The sequence below is a fragment of the Diospyros lotus genome, chromosome 12, assembly GCF_014633365.1.
Source record: "Diospyros lotus cultivar Yz01 chromosome 12, ASM1463336v1, whole genome shotgun sequence".
In the NCBI taxonomy this organism is placed as follows: domain Eukaryota; kingdom Viridiplantae; phylum Streptophyta; class Magnoliopsida; order Ericales; family Ebenaceae; genus Diospyros; species Diospyros lotus.
This window is the reverse complement of record NC_068349.1, coordinates 7,100,434-7,114,732: the sequence shown is the minus strand read 5'-3', so window position 1 is coordinate 7,114,732 and position 14,299 is coordinate 7,100,434. Positions and strand designations below refer to the sequence as shown.

Sequence of the window (14,299 nt, the reverse complement as noted above, 5' to 3'; positions counted from 1 at the left end):
TTCTTGATCTCATGGCATGTCGGATTGTGAAGTTACCGTCTTTCATGGGATAGATAGATGATTTTGTTTGGCAATGTCTCCCATCCTGAGCAACAGTTATTGTTGTTCTGAAGGTGGAAAATAGGTAACTTTCAGAACGTACGAAAATTTCTGTGTCAAAGGAGGTCGCTGATTTGAGGGCGAGCTTTTGTAACAATAGTAAACTTATTCCTTCGTTACCAGAAACAGTCTCTTTGCAAAACAAACAAAAGGGGAAGCTGTATACAAATATATGCCCCCTTCCCGGGTGCACAAAACGGGAAGTGTCGGGGACTCCCTATTTAGAAGAGGGTGATAATTGTTTGTGGTCTCAATCGTTAATTCTCATCAGCTGGGCGGCCCTGGGCATAGGAGGCTGTCTCGGCAGCCGCCTAGGCCATGCCCATTTCAAACCACTTAAGGGCCCATGCCCAATTCAATTTTTAGATTTTAAATTAATTAAAAATACTAAATTTAAAAATTGAAAAGACTTTAGGAGCATCATGTTCATTTCAAGTCATTGTAAAATTTTAATCAATTTCAATCTCTCACCTTCTTTTTATCAATAATTAATTTCATGAGTATTAATATAATTTTTAATTAATCTCAATATATCCCTTATATGATTATATTACAACTATTTATATGTGCTTGACAGTGAGTGCGATTTCATCGTCTTTCTTAATTCTTCTCCTTTTTAATTTGTTATCCATCCATTGTCACTAACATATGCCATCAATCTACAAAGGTGTAGATCATCAATCCAATCGATTTCATAACTATGCCTTTTTTTCAACAATTTTATTTTCGTTCTTATCATCCCATTGTGTGACTTATCAGATATATCTTTTAATTTTTTTTATTAACTCTTAAATTATCAATTAATTTTGTGTATATATTTTAATATTTGTGATTCCTCTGTTATTAGTGAATCTATAGTAATGGATTGGTGATTGTGTCTATTGAAAAATATATGTTGGAATAAATTAATTGTAATAGTTTAATTATTGATTTTTTATCTAAAAATAAATTTAAAAAAAAATATTGTGAATTTTATATAATAATTTTTTTTATTTATATTAATTTTATTTTTAAATATAATCATAGGATTCATAAAAAATTTCACTTAAAAGTTCTTAAAATCTCATGGCCGACCCTGTATTCATGTTCACTGAGATTAACTCTTATTGAGTAATCAGTTATTCACTTTTTTTTTTCTTTTAGGAAGTGTTTATTAAAATGGGTAAAATAAAATTAAAATATTTTTAAAATTATAATATGAAATAGTCAAGATAAAATTGAAAAATATTTTAAATTTTTTATTAAATTATATATGCATAATTTTTTTTTATTTATAAGGTTCAAAATATACTTATTTTGAGAGGATAAAGATAAACATATTTAAAAAATAACAGATAAGAAATTACATTATTTTTTTTTTCAAAGATCGTTGGTAAATATAACAAATATATTTAAAAAAATAAAAATTTAAAATATTTCTTATATCTTTTTTTTTTTTTTTTTTCATCTATGTTAACAAACACTGTGTTAGAGCAAAAGGAAGCACACTGGCTTTGCTTGCTTCTTTATTGGTATTTCTGACTTCTCAAGGGTCAGTAATGTATTTCTCTGTTAACATTTGAATTGCAGTTGCTTTGGAACATGTTTCTTATTTTTAACTTTTCTATTAATGGCCTCCCCTTTGGGCTCAGTAGTAGTAGCAGTAACAATAAGATTGCTCTGCTCTTCTGTGATTAAACGTCACAAGTTAAATTATAAAAATAGCCTTTTATAAAATATATATATATATATTATGTACACGTATAACCTTTCCCTAATTCTTGCAAAAAAAGGGAAGTTTATGTGAGAATTACTATGAGAAGATGAAGAGCTTGGTCGCTACCAATTTAAGGGCGGGTTTGTGCTGCCCCATTTGATGCATAACAAGATTCGGATTTTTGAAAGTTCCAATTGGGGAAATGAATGGTAAGTTTAAGGTATGGTTCGTAATTTCATTTTATTCATTCGGATGACATGACATATGCTGTGATATACATGGTTAATTTAGTGCTACTTCAAATTTATGTTTACTACTCTCAGTTAATTCGCATTAGATTAGACGACAAATCTGATCGAAATTTCAAAAAGAATTTCATTCGTTCATCCATGGAATTAAACAGAGGGAAGAACAACTTCAATTTCTAATTATCACTGGACAGAATTTTAGCGCAAACCTTCACTGCGCTGCAGAGAACTTCAAATTCCTTGTTGCGTCTCTTGGCGAAATCATAATCGCCGGAGAAACCATCGAGGCGGCGCCGGCAGCGGCGAGCTTCTTCCATGGTTTCGTCGACCTGCCTCGCCACGCGCCTGTAGTCGCCATCGTTGAGCAGTCTCCTGCTCCGGTCCAGGCCTCTAATGGCTTTGCCGTAGTTTCTGGTACACGAGAACCTCCATGCCGCACTGTCGTCGCCGCCGCTGCTGGTGATTTCTCTCGCCTTTCTATACGCCAAGTTGATCGCAGCCTCCGCAATGCTCCGGGCGTCGCCGTCCGAATATCGCGTCTCAGGAACCAGCAAGCGCATGCAGCGGCTCCTGTCGTGCGTCCTCGAGCATACTTGCCGGAGGTTGGCATTCCGGCCGGCCGACGAGGGGGCGATGAGCATGGAAACCAGTGCGAGAGAAAGGAGAATGGAGTAGCCTCCGAAAGATGCTGCCATTTTCGATTGTCCGTGTTTGGTTTGGCTGTGCCTTGATTTCTAAGCGGGGATCTCTGCTCTTATATAGTGTTTGGACTTATGAGGGATTGTGACGTTATGAGGTTGGTGAATTTTAGGGTTTTAATGATCTGAAACGGGTTTTCGGGAAATAAGACATAATCAATGCTTCTCCTGGGATTGAAGTTTAATTTCATGCGTAACAGACTAACAGTTGAATTTTATAATTTTTGCCATTATAAATTATTATTAATTTTATATATATCACTTTAAGTTGCAATATTTGAAAAGTAAAAATAATATATAATAAATATACCTCTTGACTAAAAATAATATACACTTATTTATGTAAATCATTACCTTAAGTTAATGGTTAGCATTATCCTAATTACTAAAATATGAATTTTGTTTATTCTATAATTAGCGACAAAAAAATTAAATATTATTTGGGGTTCAAATCTTCTTAGACAAGTTTATACATTTTATATATATATTTTTAATATATTAAAATAATATTTGTTAATCAATATATGGGTTAAAAAAAATGAGATATATAAAGCATTTAAGACAAAAGTATTTTTCATTATATTTGTTAAATTTATCTGATAATTTATTGAAAAGAAGTCACGTAACTTTTTATTTTAAATTATTCAAATACATTTATTTCTCTTTCCTCTAAAAAAATTTATCTTAAATCTTACAAATAAGAAAAAATAACACATATATTATCTAATATATTCCAAAAAATTTAACAAACAGTCTAATAAAAAATTTAAAATGCTTTTCAATTTTATTTTGATCATTTTATAACTTAGTTTAAAAAATATTTTAATATTATCTTGATAAAAACTTATTTAACTCATTTTAACAAATGCTATATAAATTCATCCGCACATACAATCAAAAAATAATAACCCAAATTCTCATTTACACCAAAAATAAAAAGGCTTCGTATGACACCCTCTCAACAATTAAAATATATGATATTTAGTATTTGATATATAAAATGTCAATATTTGATATCTCAATTAAAAAAAATATTATTTTAAATTTCTTTTCGTGACAAAATGTAAGTGTGTTTATGAATGCACTCGTTTTTGTAATTGACATGTCACATGAATGATTGGTTGACGGTATTTGAATATGTTAACTAGTTTGTTGTGTTCTTTCAACAATTAAAAAATATGACATTTAGTTTATAACGTGTAAAATGTCAAATTTTTATATTTTAACTATTAAAATTTGTTATTTTAAATCCTTATATTGAGGCACACGTAAAGATATAAACAAGAGAGCGATGGAACCGTGTTCAACAAAAAGAAATTATAAATATTAGTTCTGTTATATTTTGTGATTGAAAATAGAAGAATATAACTTTTTGTGGGTTAATGATTCAAATATTTAGATGTTTAGGATTTAAGGGTTTTTTTTTAAGCTCTGAGTAATTTGGTCTTTTTTCCATCAAGGTAAATTTTAATTTGATATATCTCGTTAATGTAACTTTTTTATAACATGAAATTTTTATTTTCCATGTGTATGTTCTATAGAGTATAGATAATAACTTTATTTGCTTTTACCAGGTAAGAACTTAAAATAATAATTTTTAATAGTTAGAATACGAAATTTTGACAATTTTATATATTAAGGATTAAATACTATATTTTTAATTTTTTTAAGGAGCACAATAAACTAGTCAATTTATTTAAATACTATCAATTGGTCATTCACATGATGTGTCACTCATGAAAATTGACGCGTTTATAAAGAATTAAAGTATTAATTTTTAATAATTAAGATATTAAATCTTGCGTTTTACGTATCAAAGACTAAACGTCATTTTTTTTAATTATTAGTGGGATATATATATATATATATATTGTCTTATTGTTTTACGTTATTTAGGTGTTTTGGGGCTTAGGCCCAGTGTCAGATTTTATTTGTTTGGACCCATTCGATGCCCAATGGGCATTTTCCCTGACTCTGAAATTCCACAATCCATAGTGAGAGTAAGTAGATTACAGGAAAAATTCCCAAAAAAATAAAATCAAACTATCGTGTAAACTACTTTAAGATAATATTAATTATATATCGAAATTAATGGTTAAGTATTAGTAAATATATTTACATTTATCATATTATATTTTTAATATTTAAAGTTTTTTATTAGTTGATTAAATGGTTTAAATATAATATATTTATCATCAACTAATAAAATGATTTAAATATTAAAAACTAACTATAATAAATGTACTTTGTTTGAAAAACAAAAGTGTATTTATTAATACTTAATTATGCATTTAATGTAATTATTTTTAACATTCAAACATTTTTATTAATGATAACAAATGTATCATATTTTAAAATATTTTAATAGTTATTAAAAATATTCAAATACTAAAAATTAATTGCATTAAATGTACCTTAATAAGTATTCTGCTGGCGCATTGTACTTTTAATTTTTTAATATTAGGTTCAAATTTTCAATTTATATCAAATATATACTGTAATTTTGGGTCTTTAATTATGATTGTAGTTCTAATTATTTAAATTAATGATGATGTTTGTGTGAATTGTCTAATCTACCCTTATTATTTGTTCGTAACATATACTAAAACAAGTGAAAGTTGCATTTCAATTATTTGATAACAAGTGAAAGTTGCATTTCAATTATTTGATTTTGTTCTGTTATTCATATTTTTGAAGTGGACAAAATAAACGGGTGTGAGCCCCACCCACACACCCGCTTACGAGTCACATCAAATAACGTTATCAGACACAAATAACATAATATAATCGATCATTAATTTGATTAGTCGACTTATTTGATGGACACAAAAATATATTAAAATACGTACATTAGATTTTAACAAATGTGAGGAAGACCAACATTACCCAAACAATTATTTAAAGTCAAACAAACATAAATAAGAATCATGTTAAATGTATACCTATTTTATACATCTTGTGCTACATAAGGGAGTATTATGACTAAAATATCCTGCACCTCATGTGTTTCTATGCGCCTCATAAAAGGTATTTTTATCATAATACCCCCTTATATAATCTAAGATGTATAAAATAGATGCAGCGATAACATTTTCCCATAAATAAATTCCAATTGAGTGAAAAATCAACGCATGTAAGGCGTAATAATCAACGCATGTAAGGCGAAAAAATCCTAAATGGGAATGACCAAACACGCCTTTGGTCGCAAGTCGGCTTCGCTTCGCGTCAAGTAAAATCAAGGCTACTAATGATTGTCAATGGGGAAAAATATGGGTTGGGGCAAAAGCAAAAAGCAAAATGCAGCGTCTATCTAAGATTACGGAAGAAGAAACCTCCATTTCACTGTGCACTTAATTTTCACCTTTTCCCAGTTTCTACTCTGCTCGCCTTTTCCATGGCCAAACCCTAGATCTGTCTCCCCCAAGGTAACCCACCGACATCTTTCTCTTTCTCTCTCTATCTTCCCTCTCTCTCTCACTCTCACTCTATACATATATATGTATTTCGTGCGTGTTTATTTTTGGATCTTATTGCAGCTTTTTTAGCTTTTTGTTGCAAGTGAAAGGAACTGTTTGACCGGCGGCGGCGGCGGCGGAGGAGGAGCACAGAGAGAGAGAGAAAGGCAGAGGTAGAGAGAGAGAGAGAGAGAGAGAGAGAGAGAGACATGAGTGAAGCGTCATCGACGCTGGCGGCGACGGGGTTCCGGCCGCCGTTCACGGCGGCGCAGTGGCAGGAGCTGGAGCATCAGGCTCTGATATACAAGTACCTCGTGGCGGGATTGCCTGTGCCGCCGGACCTCGTCCTCCCCATCCGCCGGAGCTTCGAATCCATTGCTGCGAGGTTCTTTCATCAATCGAGCTGTAAGAAACCATCACCTCTCTCTCTCTCTCTCTCTCTCTCTCTCTCTCGATATACATGTGTTTATATTCAATTGATTATTTATGTGCATAGTTATATTATTGTAGTGGATATGTGTTTTTTTGGTTTTCTGATAGAGCCGTCCGCTGGTTTTCTTTCTTGCAGCTTTAGGTTGGTTTTCTCTACTTTTTTGTTTCCGTTTTAATTCTATATTTTCTCTTTCTTTGGTAAGTTGCTGAGCTTTCACGACACTGGAATGCAATAATGGTGTTGGGATGTATCATGTATGACTCTTAAATGCTGATTCCCTTTCCATGATATTACTGTAGTTTGAGCATCACAATATTCCAGGAACTTTTTGTGTTTGTCCATTGTTGATGATCAATGTTTTTGACCTTTACAGGTGTTTTGCCGTGTTTGAACTTCCATGGATGTGGGATTATTTCACACACACTTTGATTAGCGTTTGGAATTAACGTTTCTATCTATCTGTCTCACTTTTTTGTTTTTGGATCTGGGACAAATCTGTAATTGATGTAAATATTGGGCCCTTTTGTTGCTGTTAGTCAACTTTTTCGATGCTATTTTAAATAGTGAATATTTTTGTACTCAGCTAACTTAGTTCTTCATACTATGCTCTCTGCTATCGTTTCAGTGGGGTATTCTTCCTATTACGGGAAGAAAATAGACCCAGAGCCCGGTAGGTGCCGGAGGACAGATGGGAAGAAGTGGAGGTGCTCCAAAGATGCATATCCGGACTCCAAATACTGTGAGCGGCACATGCACCGAGGCCGAAACCGTTCAAGAAAGCCTGTGGAATCTCAATCTACTTCTCAGTCGCTGTCAACTGCCGTATCACGCAGTGCCACTGGAAGTAGTAGTAGTGGAGCTGGTAGTTTACAGAGCCTGCCTCTGCACTCCTTTGTTAATAGTAAGGATTCAATGCTTGGAAGCAATACATCAAAGTGGCAGATACAGCCTTCCTCCTGCGAGATCAATGATAAAGAGTACAGGTAAGATGCTCTTTCCTTGTGACTTTATGTTAAATGGGTATCTTTGCTTGTTTGAACATTTACTTAGTCATGTAATTAAGACATTTAATGTACTTTTGCTGTGAAAAACAAACAGCTTCTGTTTTTTTAGGCACTTCTATTTTTTTTAATGCAATTCATCTAAGAGGAATTAATATACATGTGCCGTCCCATTAAATTTGAACAATATTTGTTGGTAGACTTGCTGGTGGTGACAACCTGCTTGTAGGAAGATTATAAATTTGAGAAGAACTGTTTATACATTTTGGAAATGCTTATGCTGTCAGGTGTTTAATGGGTGGTTATATTGTGCTTTCTTGGTGGAATATTACATTAACATGAGTCATTGGATAGTTGATAGGTAACGGTATTATATATAGGAGGATTAATTCTGTTTTCTTTTATTAATGTGAGATTGATTAAAGCTATTCTTTTTTCAATAAGTTAATCTATCATTTATGCTTACATTGGCTATTTTCTGCATGGCTAACATGAGAAAACTTGCTGGTATACTATGCTAAGTATAGCAATATACAAGAGATTTCCTGGTATATTAGGCTAACTTTGGTGAATGTGCTCGAACCATTTTTTATTCCATAATTATCTGTGGATGCGCACCACATATACACTATTTTTTCCACTGTGCAGTATATATAATTTTACAAGAGCTCTGTGACATGATAATGATACAACAGCATTATAAAGCAAGAACAATCAAGCTCTATTAGAAGATGTCCATTTTGTTGACTGATGCCTATTAAAGGTAAGATGTGAGAGACATGATTAAGATACTTTGACATATGAAGAAAATTAATTGATACACTTGTTAGATGAGTTGTTAAAATTGAGGAAATTTGTAAAAGAAGAAGAAGAGAGGCCAAAGAGAACTTGGTGGGGAACCCTTAAACATGACATGGGATATAATGGTCTTACAGAGGATGTGCTCATTGATAGAGATGGCTTAAGGTCTAAAATTCATATAGTCAACCCTATTTAGGCTATGTTTGGCCATGCAGAAAAGCAAAATAGGTGCTTTTTTTTCCTTTTTGGGGGGGGTTGCTTTCTCCGAGTTTTTTGTTGTATTTTTTGGTGGTGTTTGGCCAAAATAAAAAAAGTTGTTTTTATTAACACTAAAAGCTATTTTTCTATTGTGAAGTAGAAATTGAAATTGGAGCTTTTGTTGTGTGGTAAAAGAAGCAAAAATAAAATTATTTTTAGACAAACTTGCCCCCAATCAATATTTAAAATTACACACTTTACATCAAACACTATTAACATAAATAATTTTGTTAGTATGATTTTTAGTATTTGTTTTTGCAAAAAAACATTTTTTCAATTATTGGCCGAACACATAAGAGCACAAAAAGTGTTTGTCAGATAATTTGTGTTCAGACACTAAACTGCTTTTTCTTGAAAATGATTCTTGTAAAAGCATTTTTCTAAAAGTGATTCTCACAACAAAAAAAAATTTCACAATGCCAAATTGGCACTTTCTGGGATTAAGGTTTGTGATTTTGTTGTTGGGGGAGGGGCATAAGGGGAAAGGAGGGGAGAAATTACCATATCATCATTATTTTTTTACTAGAAATGTAGCACCCCTGCTTTGCTTTTATGGCACAAGATCATCTTGTTTATTGGCTTCAGTATAGCGCTCTACTTGAGCAGGCATATGTTGAATTCTTCTCTGCCTCAGTGTGTAATTATGTGGTTTGTTAAACAAGAGTGTCTTTAGTTCATTTAATGGTGTACATACTTTTTGACTGTGGAATGCTTTATACTTTCAACTTAGGGAACTCTTCCCTGTGTGCTGGTTATAATTTCCATAGATAACATTGGTTATATGGGAGGTCTGTAACCCTCATCATGAAGGGAGTAAAGACTCCCAAAACATATGGACTATCCTTCACTGACTAGCTTGTCATGGTGTATTACTAGCAAGATCCCAGGGTTATTTTAGAAGATGCTTTAGGAACTAAAATGATGCTGGTGGCAGGGTACTTGGAAAACTCAAAAGGTGCAAGATTGGAAATGGAGATTGTTAGCATATGCTCTTCCCTGGAATATTAAGATTACTTTGACAACAAGGTTGTTTAACCTTGTTTGATGGCAGAGCATTGTATGACTTCGAGATGTATAAAGGGCATCAAATGAGAAGTAGTTAAAATTTCATGGATTATCTGTTATAGACTTATAGATCACAGGCATCCTTCACTGTCATTTTGGTCCGTGGGAGTTGGTATGAACTTGAAATTTCCTTTATGAATTAATGTGAATGTGCAATATAAGCCCACATGGATCTCTAAATTTTCATTTGAACAGGACAAATGCATGTTTTTTGATGTTATGTTTGACCCAGTGCTGAAAAGTGGTATTTTTTACATTATCTGTAACACACTGTTTCCTTGTCAGAACGGTGCTTGAAAATAGCCGTTGGACTTTGAAAACCTAGTAATATGCCCAGAATGCTCTCAATAGACTAATGTGGGTTAGATTGTGACAGAAGGAACACACAATTCTGTCATGTAGAAGACAATAGAAATGACTGAGAAGAATTGCAGAGGCCTGAAATATATGAACTTGGACCAATATGGTCTGATCCTCGAGGGCCTGATGCCAAACAATAGCTTACACTCGTGGTAAACAGGAACCTACTAATCTGGAAGATGGTAAGAGATGAAAATCCGAGGATTTTAGTGCTAGAATTCTAAGTTCAGGTCAATACTCGTTTGTTTGGTAGAGTTGGCATACAAAACCAACCTGGTGGACTAAGTAGGCAAGAGGAATACAAGTAGATTCTGGAGGCCATGTTTTATTTTAAGAAGTGCCACACTTTCCATTAAACCTTGTAATTAACTGTGACTTGCATGGAAATTTTCCTGTCAAATATCTTCTCAGTGATGAAATTTGCATCATATAAACAAGTTTCCCGGTGGTTGCATGCCATGCTCCTGACTTCTTTACAGTTTAAGGTCAATATTGGAGGAAATAGCATATGGCATTTTAAATATACCCCTGAAAATAATGCATACTTGGTTTGAGACATTACAATTAAAATGCGAAGATATTATTCCTCCTTTGTTCCCCTAATCCAAAATATAGAATTAGGACATTTATGCCCGAGCAGTTAATAGTCCTTGTCTGATTGATGCATTGTTAAGATGGTAGATCTATCAGTTAAGATTAGGCATGCTGCAAGATTCTGATCAATTACCTTTTGCTGATGTCAGTTGATGTTAAAATTTGAATTCTCCTTTTAACCCCAAAACGCAGGTATCTCCATGGAGTCAAGGCTGAAGGAGATGGGCAAGGTTTCCATTCAGAGGGTTCAGGAAGCTGCCGGGTCCTGGGAATGGACCGTAACATAGACAACACTTGGCATCTCATGCCATCATCCGGTCAGGTAGACCCCCCTCTGAATGCGAGCTATGGTGCCCATTTGCAAAGCAACTCCTATCCACAAGCCATGCTACAGGATTTTGAGTCAATGAGCAGTGCTGCAATGTCAAGACAGCGGCAGCAACATTGCTTCTTTGGCAGCGAGATTGGTCCATCAGGGCCTGGCAAACAGGAGACTCATGCCGTAAGACCTTTCTTGGATGACTGGCCTAAAGTTAGAGATTCATGGTCCAGTCTTGATAGTCAGAGGTACGACAAGAATACATTCTCAACCACTGAGCTATCAATCTCTGTTCCAATATCTCTGTCCGAAATCTCATCCAGGAATGCTTCTTCCCCAAAATGGTGAGTCAACAACTCCCTTCCATAAAGCTTGTTCCAACCTTTTTGGAAGGGTTTAAAACCCGAAAGATAAAATCAGACCTAAACAGTAGCAATCATCTTGCTTTGGTGCAGATGATGGAAAGAAGCCTACAGTAGCAATCATCCTACGATCTTGGATGTGAGGTATGGATCAAATAATGTGCCTTTTTTAGGAAGGTGTTTTACCTTCTCTTGCTTTCCGAACTTATGTATCCTACATATGATGCTCGACTTTGGGTTGACCAGCAAGCACAATCACCGCGGTTCTGTAATATTACCCCAACTAGTTGTATTCAATCAAGTTCCTGCTTAGAATAATTAAGATGTGGCTTGCTTCTAGTTCTAGATTTCTGGTTTTTATAGTTTGTGAAGAAGAGATGATCTGTGAATTCAGTTTGATGGCTGAGTTTTTTATTCATGTGCTCATGTGCAATGTCAATTTTCCCAAGTCCCATGCCATTGCCACCTTCGCGAGGACATTTTACATTAGCTACTTGGAGTCTTCATGCTTTCTTTCTTTAATTCCAATCCTATTACTGGACGTCCGCACGCATTTTTTTGTTTTTTGTTCATCTGGCTCTACCTCCAAAGCAGTCCAACATTTACAACACAATGGAATGTTAAACGACTGCTTAGTTATAGGAAATATTGTTCAGTTTTTCATTTCCAATTCTTTATTTTACATTCAATATTCTTTTTTGCCAAATTTTTTTCTAAACTACATAAAAAGGATGTTTTCAATTGTGATAAATATATTGATATATTGCATTAATAATATTTTAAAGTTGCAATTATATTATTAATAAGGGTTAATTACCTCAAAAAAGATTTGAGGACTTTTTTTTGTATTTTAGGTTGCGTTTTTTTTAATTTTTAATTTTTACTTTTAAATTTATTTTTAATTTTTTATTTTAGTAGCCTACTTTTAAAAAATTGAAACCCGTTTACTTTACCATTTTAAAAAATTATTTTTTAAAATAAAAAATTGAAATATACATTTTCTTTGAAATTTTAAAAATAATATTTTATTAAAAAAATTTAATTATTCAAAAAATTAAAAATATTTAATTTTAAATAAATTTGTTATGTAGATAATCGCGTAAGGAAGAAGATGATTGTGCATCTCTGCAACCCACATTTTAAAAGAGATAAAAATTTCTTGAATCAATTAATTATATCAAGTTAAATCGATATTTGATAATGTACTCTACCATTGGTTTGAAGAGCACTCAAAGGCAATGTCTAGGGCCAACTTCTAGAGGCTAACGACGGCGACATGCTTTCCTTTGACGAGATTTCGAGCAGTGGCGTCATCCATGACGGCGTAGTCCATGGAGTGGATTGCCGTCCCATTGAACACTTTCAGGCCCTTGTTGGACGGAAGTCTGGAATGCTCGAAATTCCGCTTAACCTTCTCATGTATAGGATTAGAAAATTTACTAGATAAACTTGCTTTACTGCCATGAAAATGCTCAAATAAAGCTCAAAATGAAACAAATTTTCCTTATTTTGAGTTTGAAGTTTATTTTGAAGGAAAACACTCAAAAAAATGGTATGTTCTCTTTACTTTTCAATTTTTAATTTTGAATTTATTTTCAATTTTCTGTTTTGGTAGTCTGGTTTTAGAAAATTGAAAATGCGTTCTTTTTATGATTTTGAAAAATTATTTCTTAAAACAAAAAATTAGAAAACGAGTTCTTTTTGAAATTTTGAAAATAATTTTTTAATAATATTTTATTCAATAAAATTGATTATTTAGTAAATTAGAAATATTTAATATTAATATATTATTAAAAAATATATACATTTTAAAGTTAATGAATTTTGTGATATTTTTTCTTATTATAATAATAAAATATGAATAAATAAATATATATTGATTTTAGAGTTTGTTTTGGATGAAAATACTCAAAAATAACTTTTTGTTATTTTGAGTTTTTCTTATAATTTTTTTTGTTTTCAAAAATGCATTTTTAAAAACAACAAAGAGAACGCATTTTCATTATTTTTTTGTTGTTTGGGTTTCTTTTACAATTATTATTTTTTATTTTTAAAAATATGTTTTTAAAAACAATAAAGAGAACGTATTTTTATTATTTTAGAAAATTGAAAACTAAAAATGACTTAAAAATAGTAAAGAGAGCGCAACCTTAGTTTTCAGATATTTGAATTCATTTTCAGTTTTATATTTTAAGTGTTTATTTTAAAATTGTTGAAAATGTATTTTTTTTTGTCTGTAGTGTTTTTGATATTTTAAAATTTTTGAGCGTATTTGTGATAAAAACAATCAAATTAATTTTTTTATTATTTTAAATTTTTTTATATTTTTTAAAAAATATAAAAATAATCACGAGTACGATTTTATGATTTTTTATACTGAAAACCCTTAAAATTTTATGATTTTGAAGTTGAATCGCACTCAATTTTATGATTTTATATGTCGAAAACCCTCTTACGATTTTACAATTTTAACAACCTTGATGATACTATTTATATTACAATATTAGTAATAATAATTACCAATGACATGATTATAATTTTAGTTTTTGTTAAAATTTTTGGAAATTTATAATATTCTTGATTATTACTTTCATTAATATTTGAACTATTAATTATTATTAATCAATTTTGAATGACTGATATTTTTACTATTTATAATACTAGTAGTTTTATAATTTTAGTATTATTATAATATATTATTGATTATTAATCAATTTAAAAATTATAAGGTTATAGTATGATAATGTAAATATAATTAATGTTAATTTTGATTGAATTGGAATCTATTTTGAAAAGCTAAGGGAAAATTCATTCTATTTTTGGGAAGAAAATAGTAGGAAATAAAAATAAATAAGTTCAATTTGTTTGTTAATTTGGTTTGATGAGGAGATATGATATGACATATGAGAG

General features: G+C 31.8%; 2 protein-coding genes across 5 annotated transcripts; one reads left to right on the top strand and one right to left on the bottom strand.

The window, feature by feature from the left end:
• Nucleotides 1-2,040: 2,040 nt before the first annotated feature.
• On the bottom strand, nucleotides 2,041-2,758 carry LOC127787187 (pectinesterase inhibitor-like). Its single transcript, XM_052315096.1, has one exon. It carries the CDS (start codon nucleotides 2,736-2,738, stop codon nucleotides 2,220-2,222), a length of 519 nt encoding a protein of 172 aa, XP_052171056.1. The 5' UTR covers nucleotides 2,739-2,758; the 3' UTR covers nucleotides 2,041-2,219.
• A 3,262-nt stretch (nucleotides 2,759-6,020) lies between these two features.
• LOC127787416 (growth-regulating factor 4-like) lies at nucleotides 6,021-11,595 on the top strand. Of its 4 annotated transcripts, XM_052315457.1 has the most exons (5): nucleotides 6,021-6,166; nucleotides 6,278-6,601; nucleotides 7,255-7,612; nucleotides 10,901-11,371; nucleotides 11,483-11,595. In XM_052315457.1, coding segments are annotated over exons 2-5 (1,026 nt in total). In that variant the 5' UTR covers nucleotides 6,021-6,166; nucleotides 6,278-6,405; the 3' UTR covers nucleotides 11,484-11,595. The 4 variants fall into 4 exon arrangements, with proteins under 4 accessions (XP_052171417.1, XP_052171416.1, XP_052171415.1 ...); XM_052315456.1 differs by having other exon boundaries at nucleotides 6,301-6,601; nucleotides 10,901-11,595; XM_052315455.1 differs by having other exon boundaries at nucleotides 6,287-6,601; nucleotides 10,901-11,595.
• Nucleotides 11,596-14,299: the final 2,704 nt, after the last annotated feature.

Coding starts and splice junctions, on each gene's coding strand:
- LOC127787416 (XM_052315456.1), top strand. CDS start 6,406: ATGAGTGAAGCGTCATCGACGCTGGCGGCGACGGGGTTCCGGCCGCCG. Junction 6,602..7,254: donor GTTCTTTCATCAATCGAGCT/GTAAGAAACCAT, acceptor CTATCGTTTCAG/TGGGGTATTCTTCCTATTAC. Junction 7,613..10,900: donor ATCAATGATAAAGAGTACAG/GTAAGATGCTCT, acceptor CCCAAAACGCAG/GTATCTCCATGGAGTCAAGG.
- LOC127787187 (XM_052315096.1), bottom strand. CDS start 2,738: ATGGCAGCATCTTTCGGAGGCTACTCCATTCTCCTTTCTCTCGCACTG.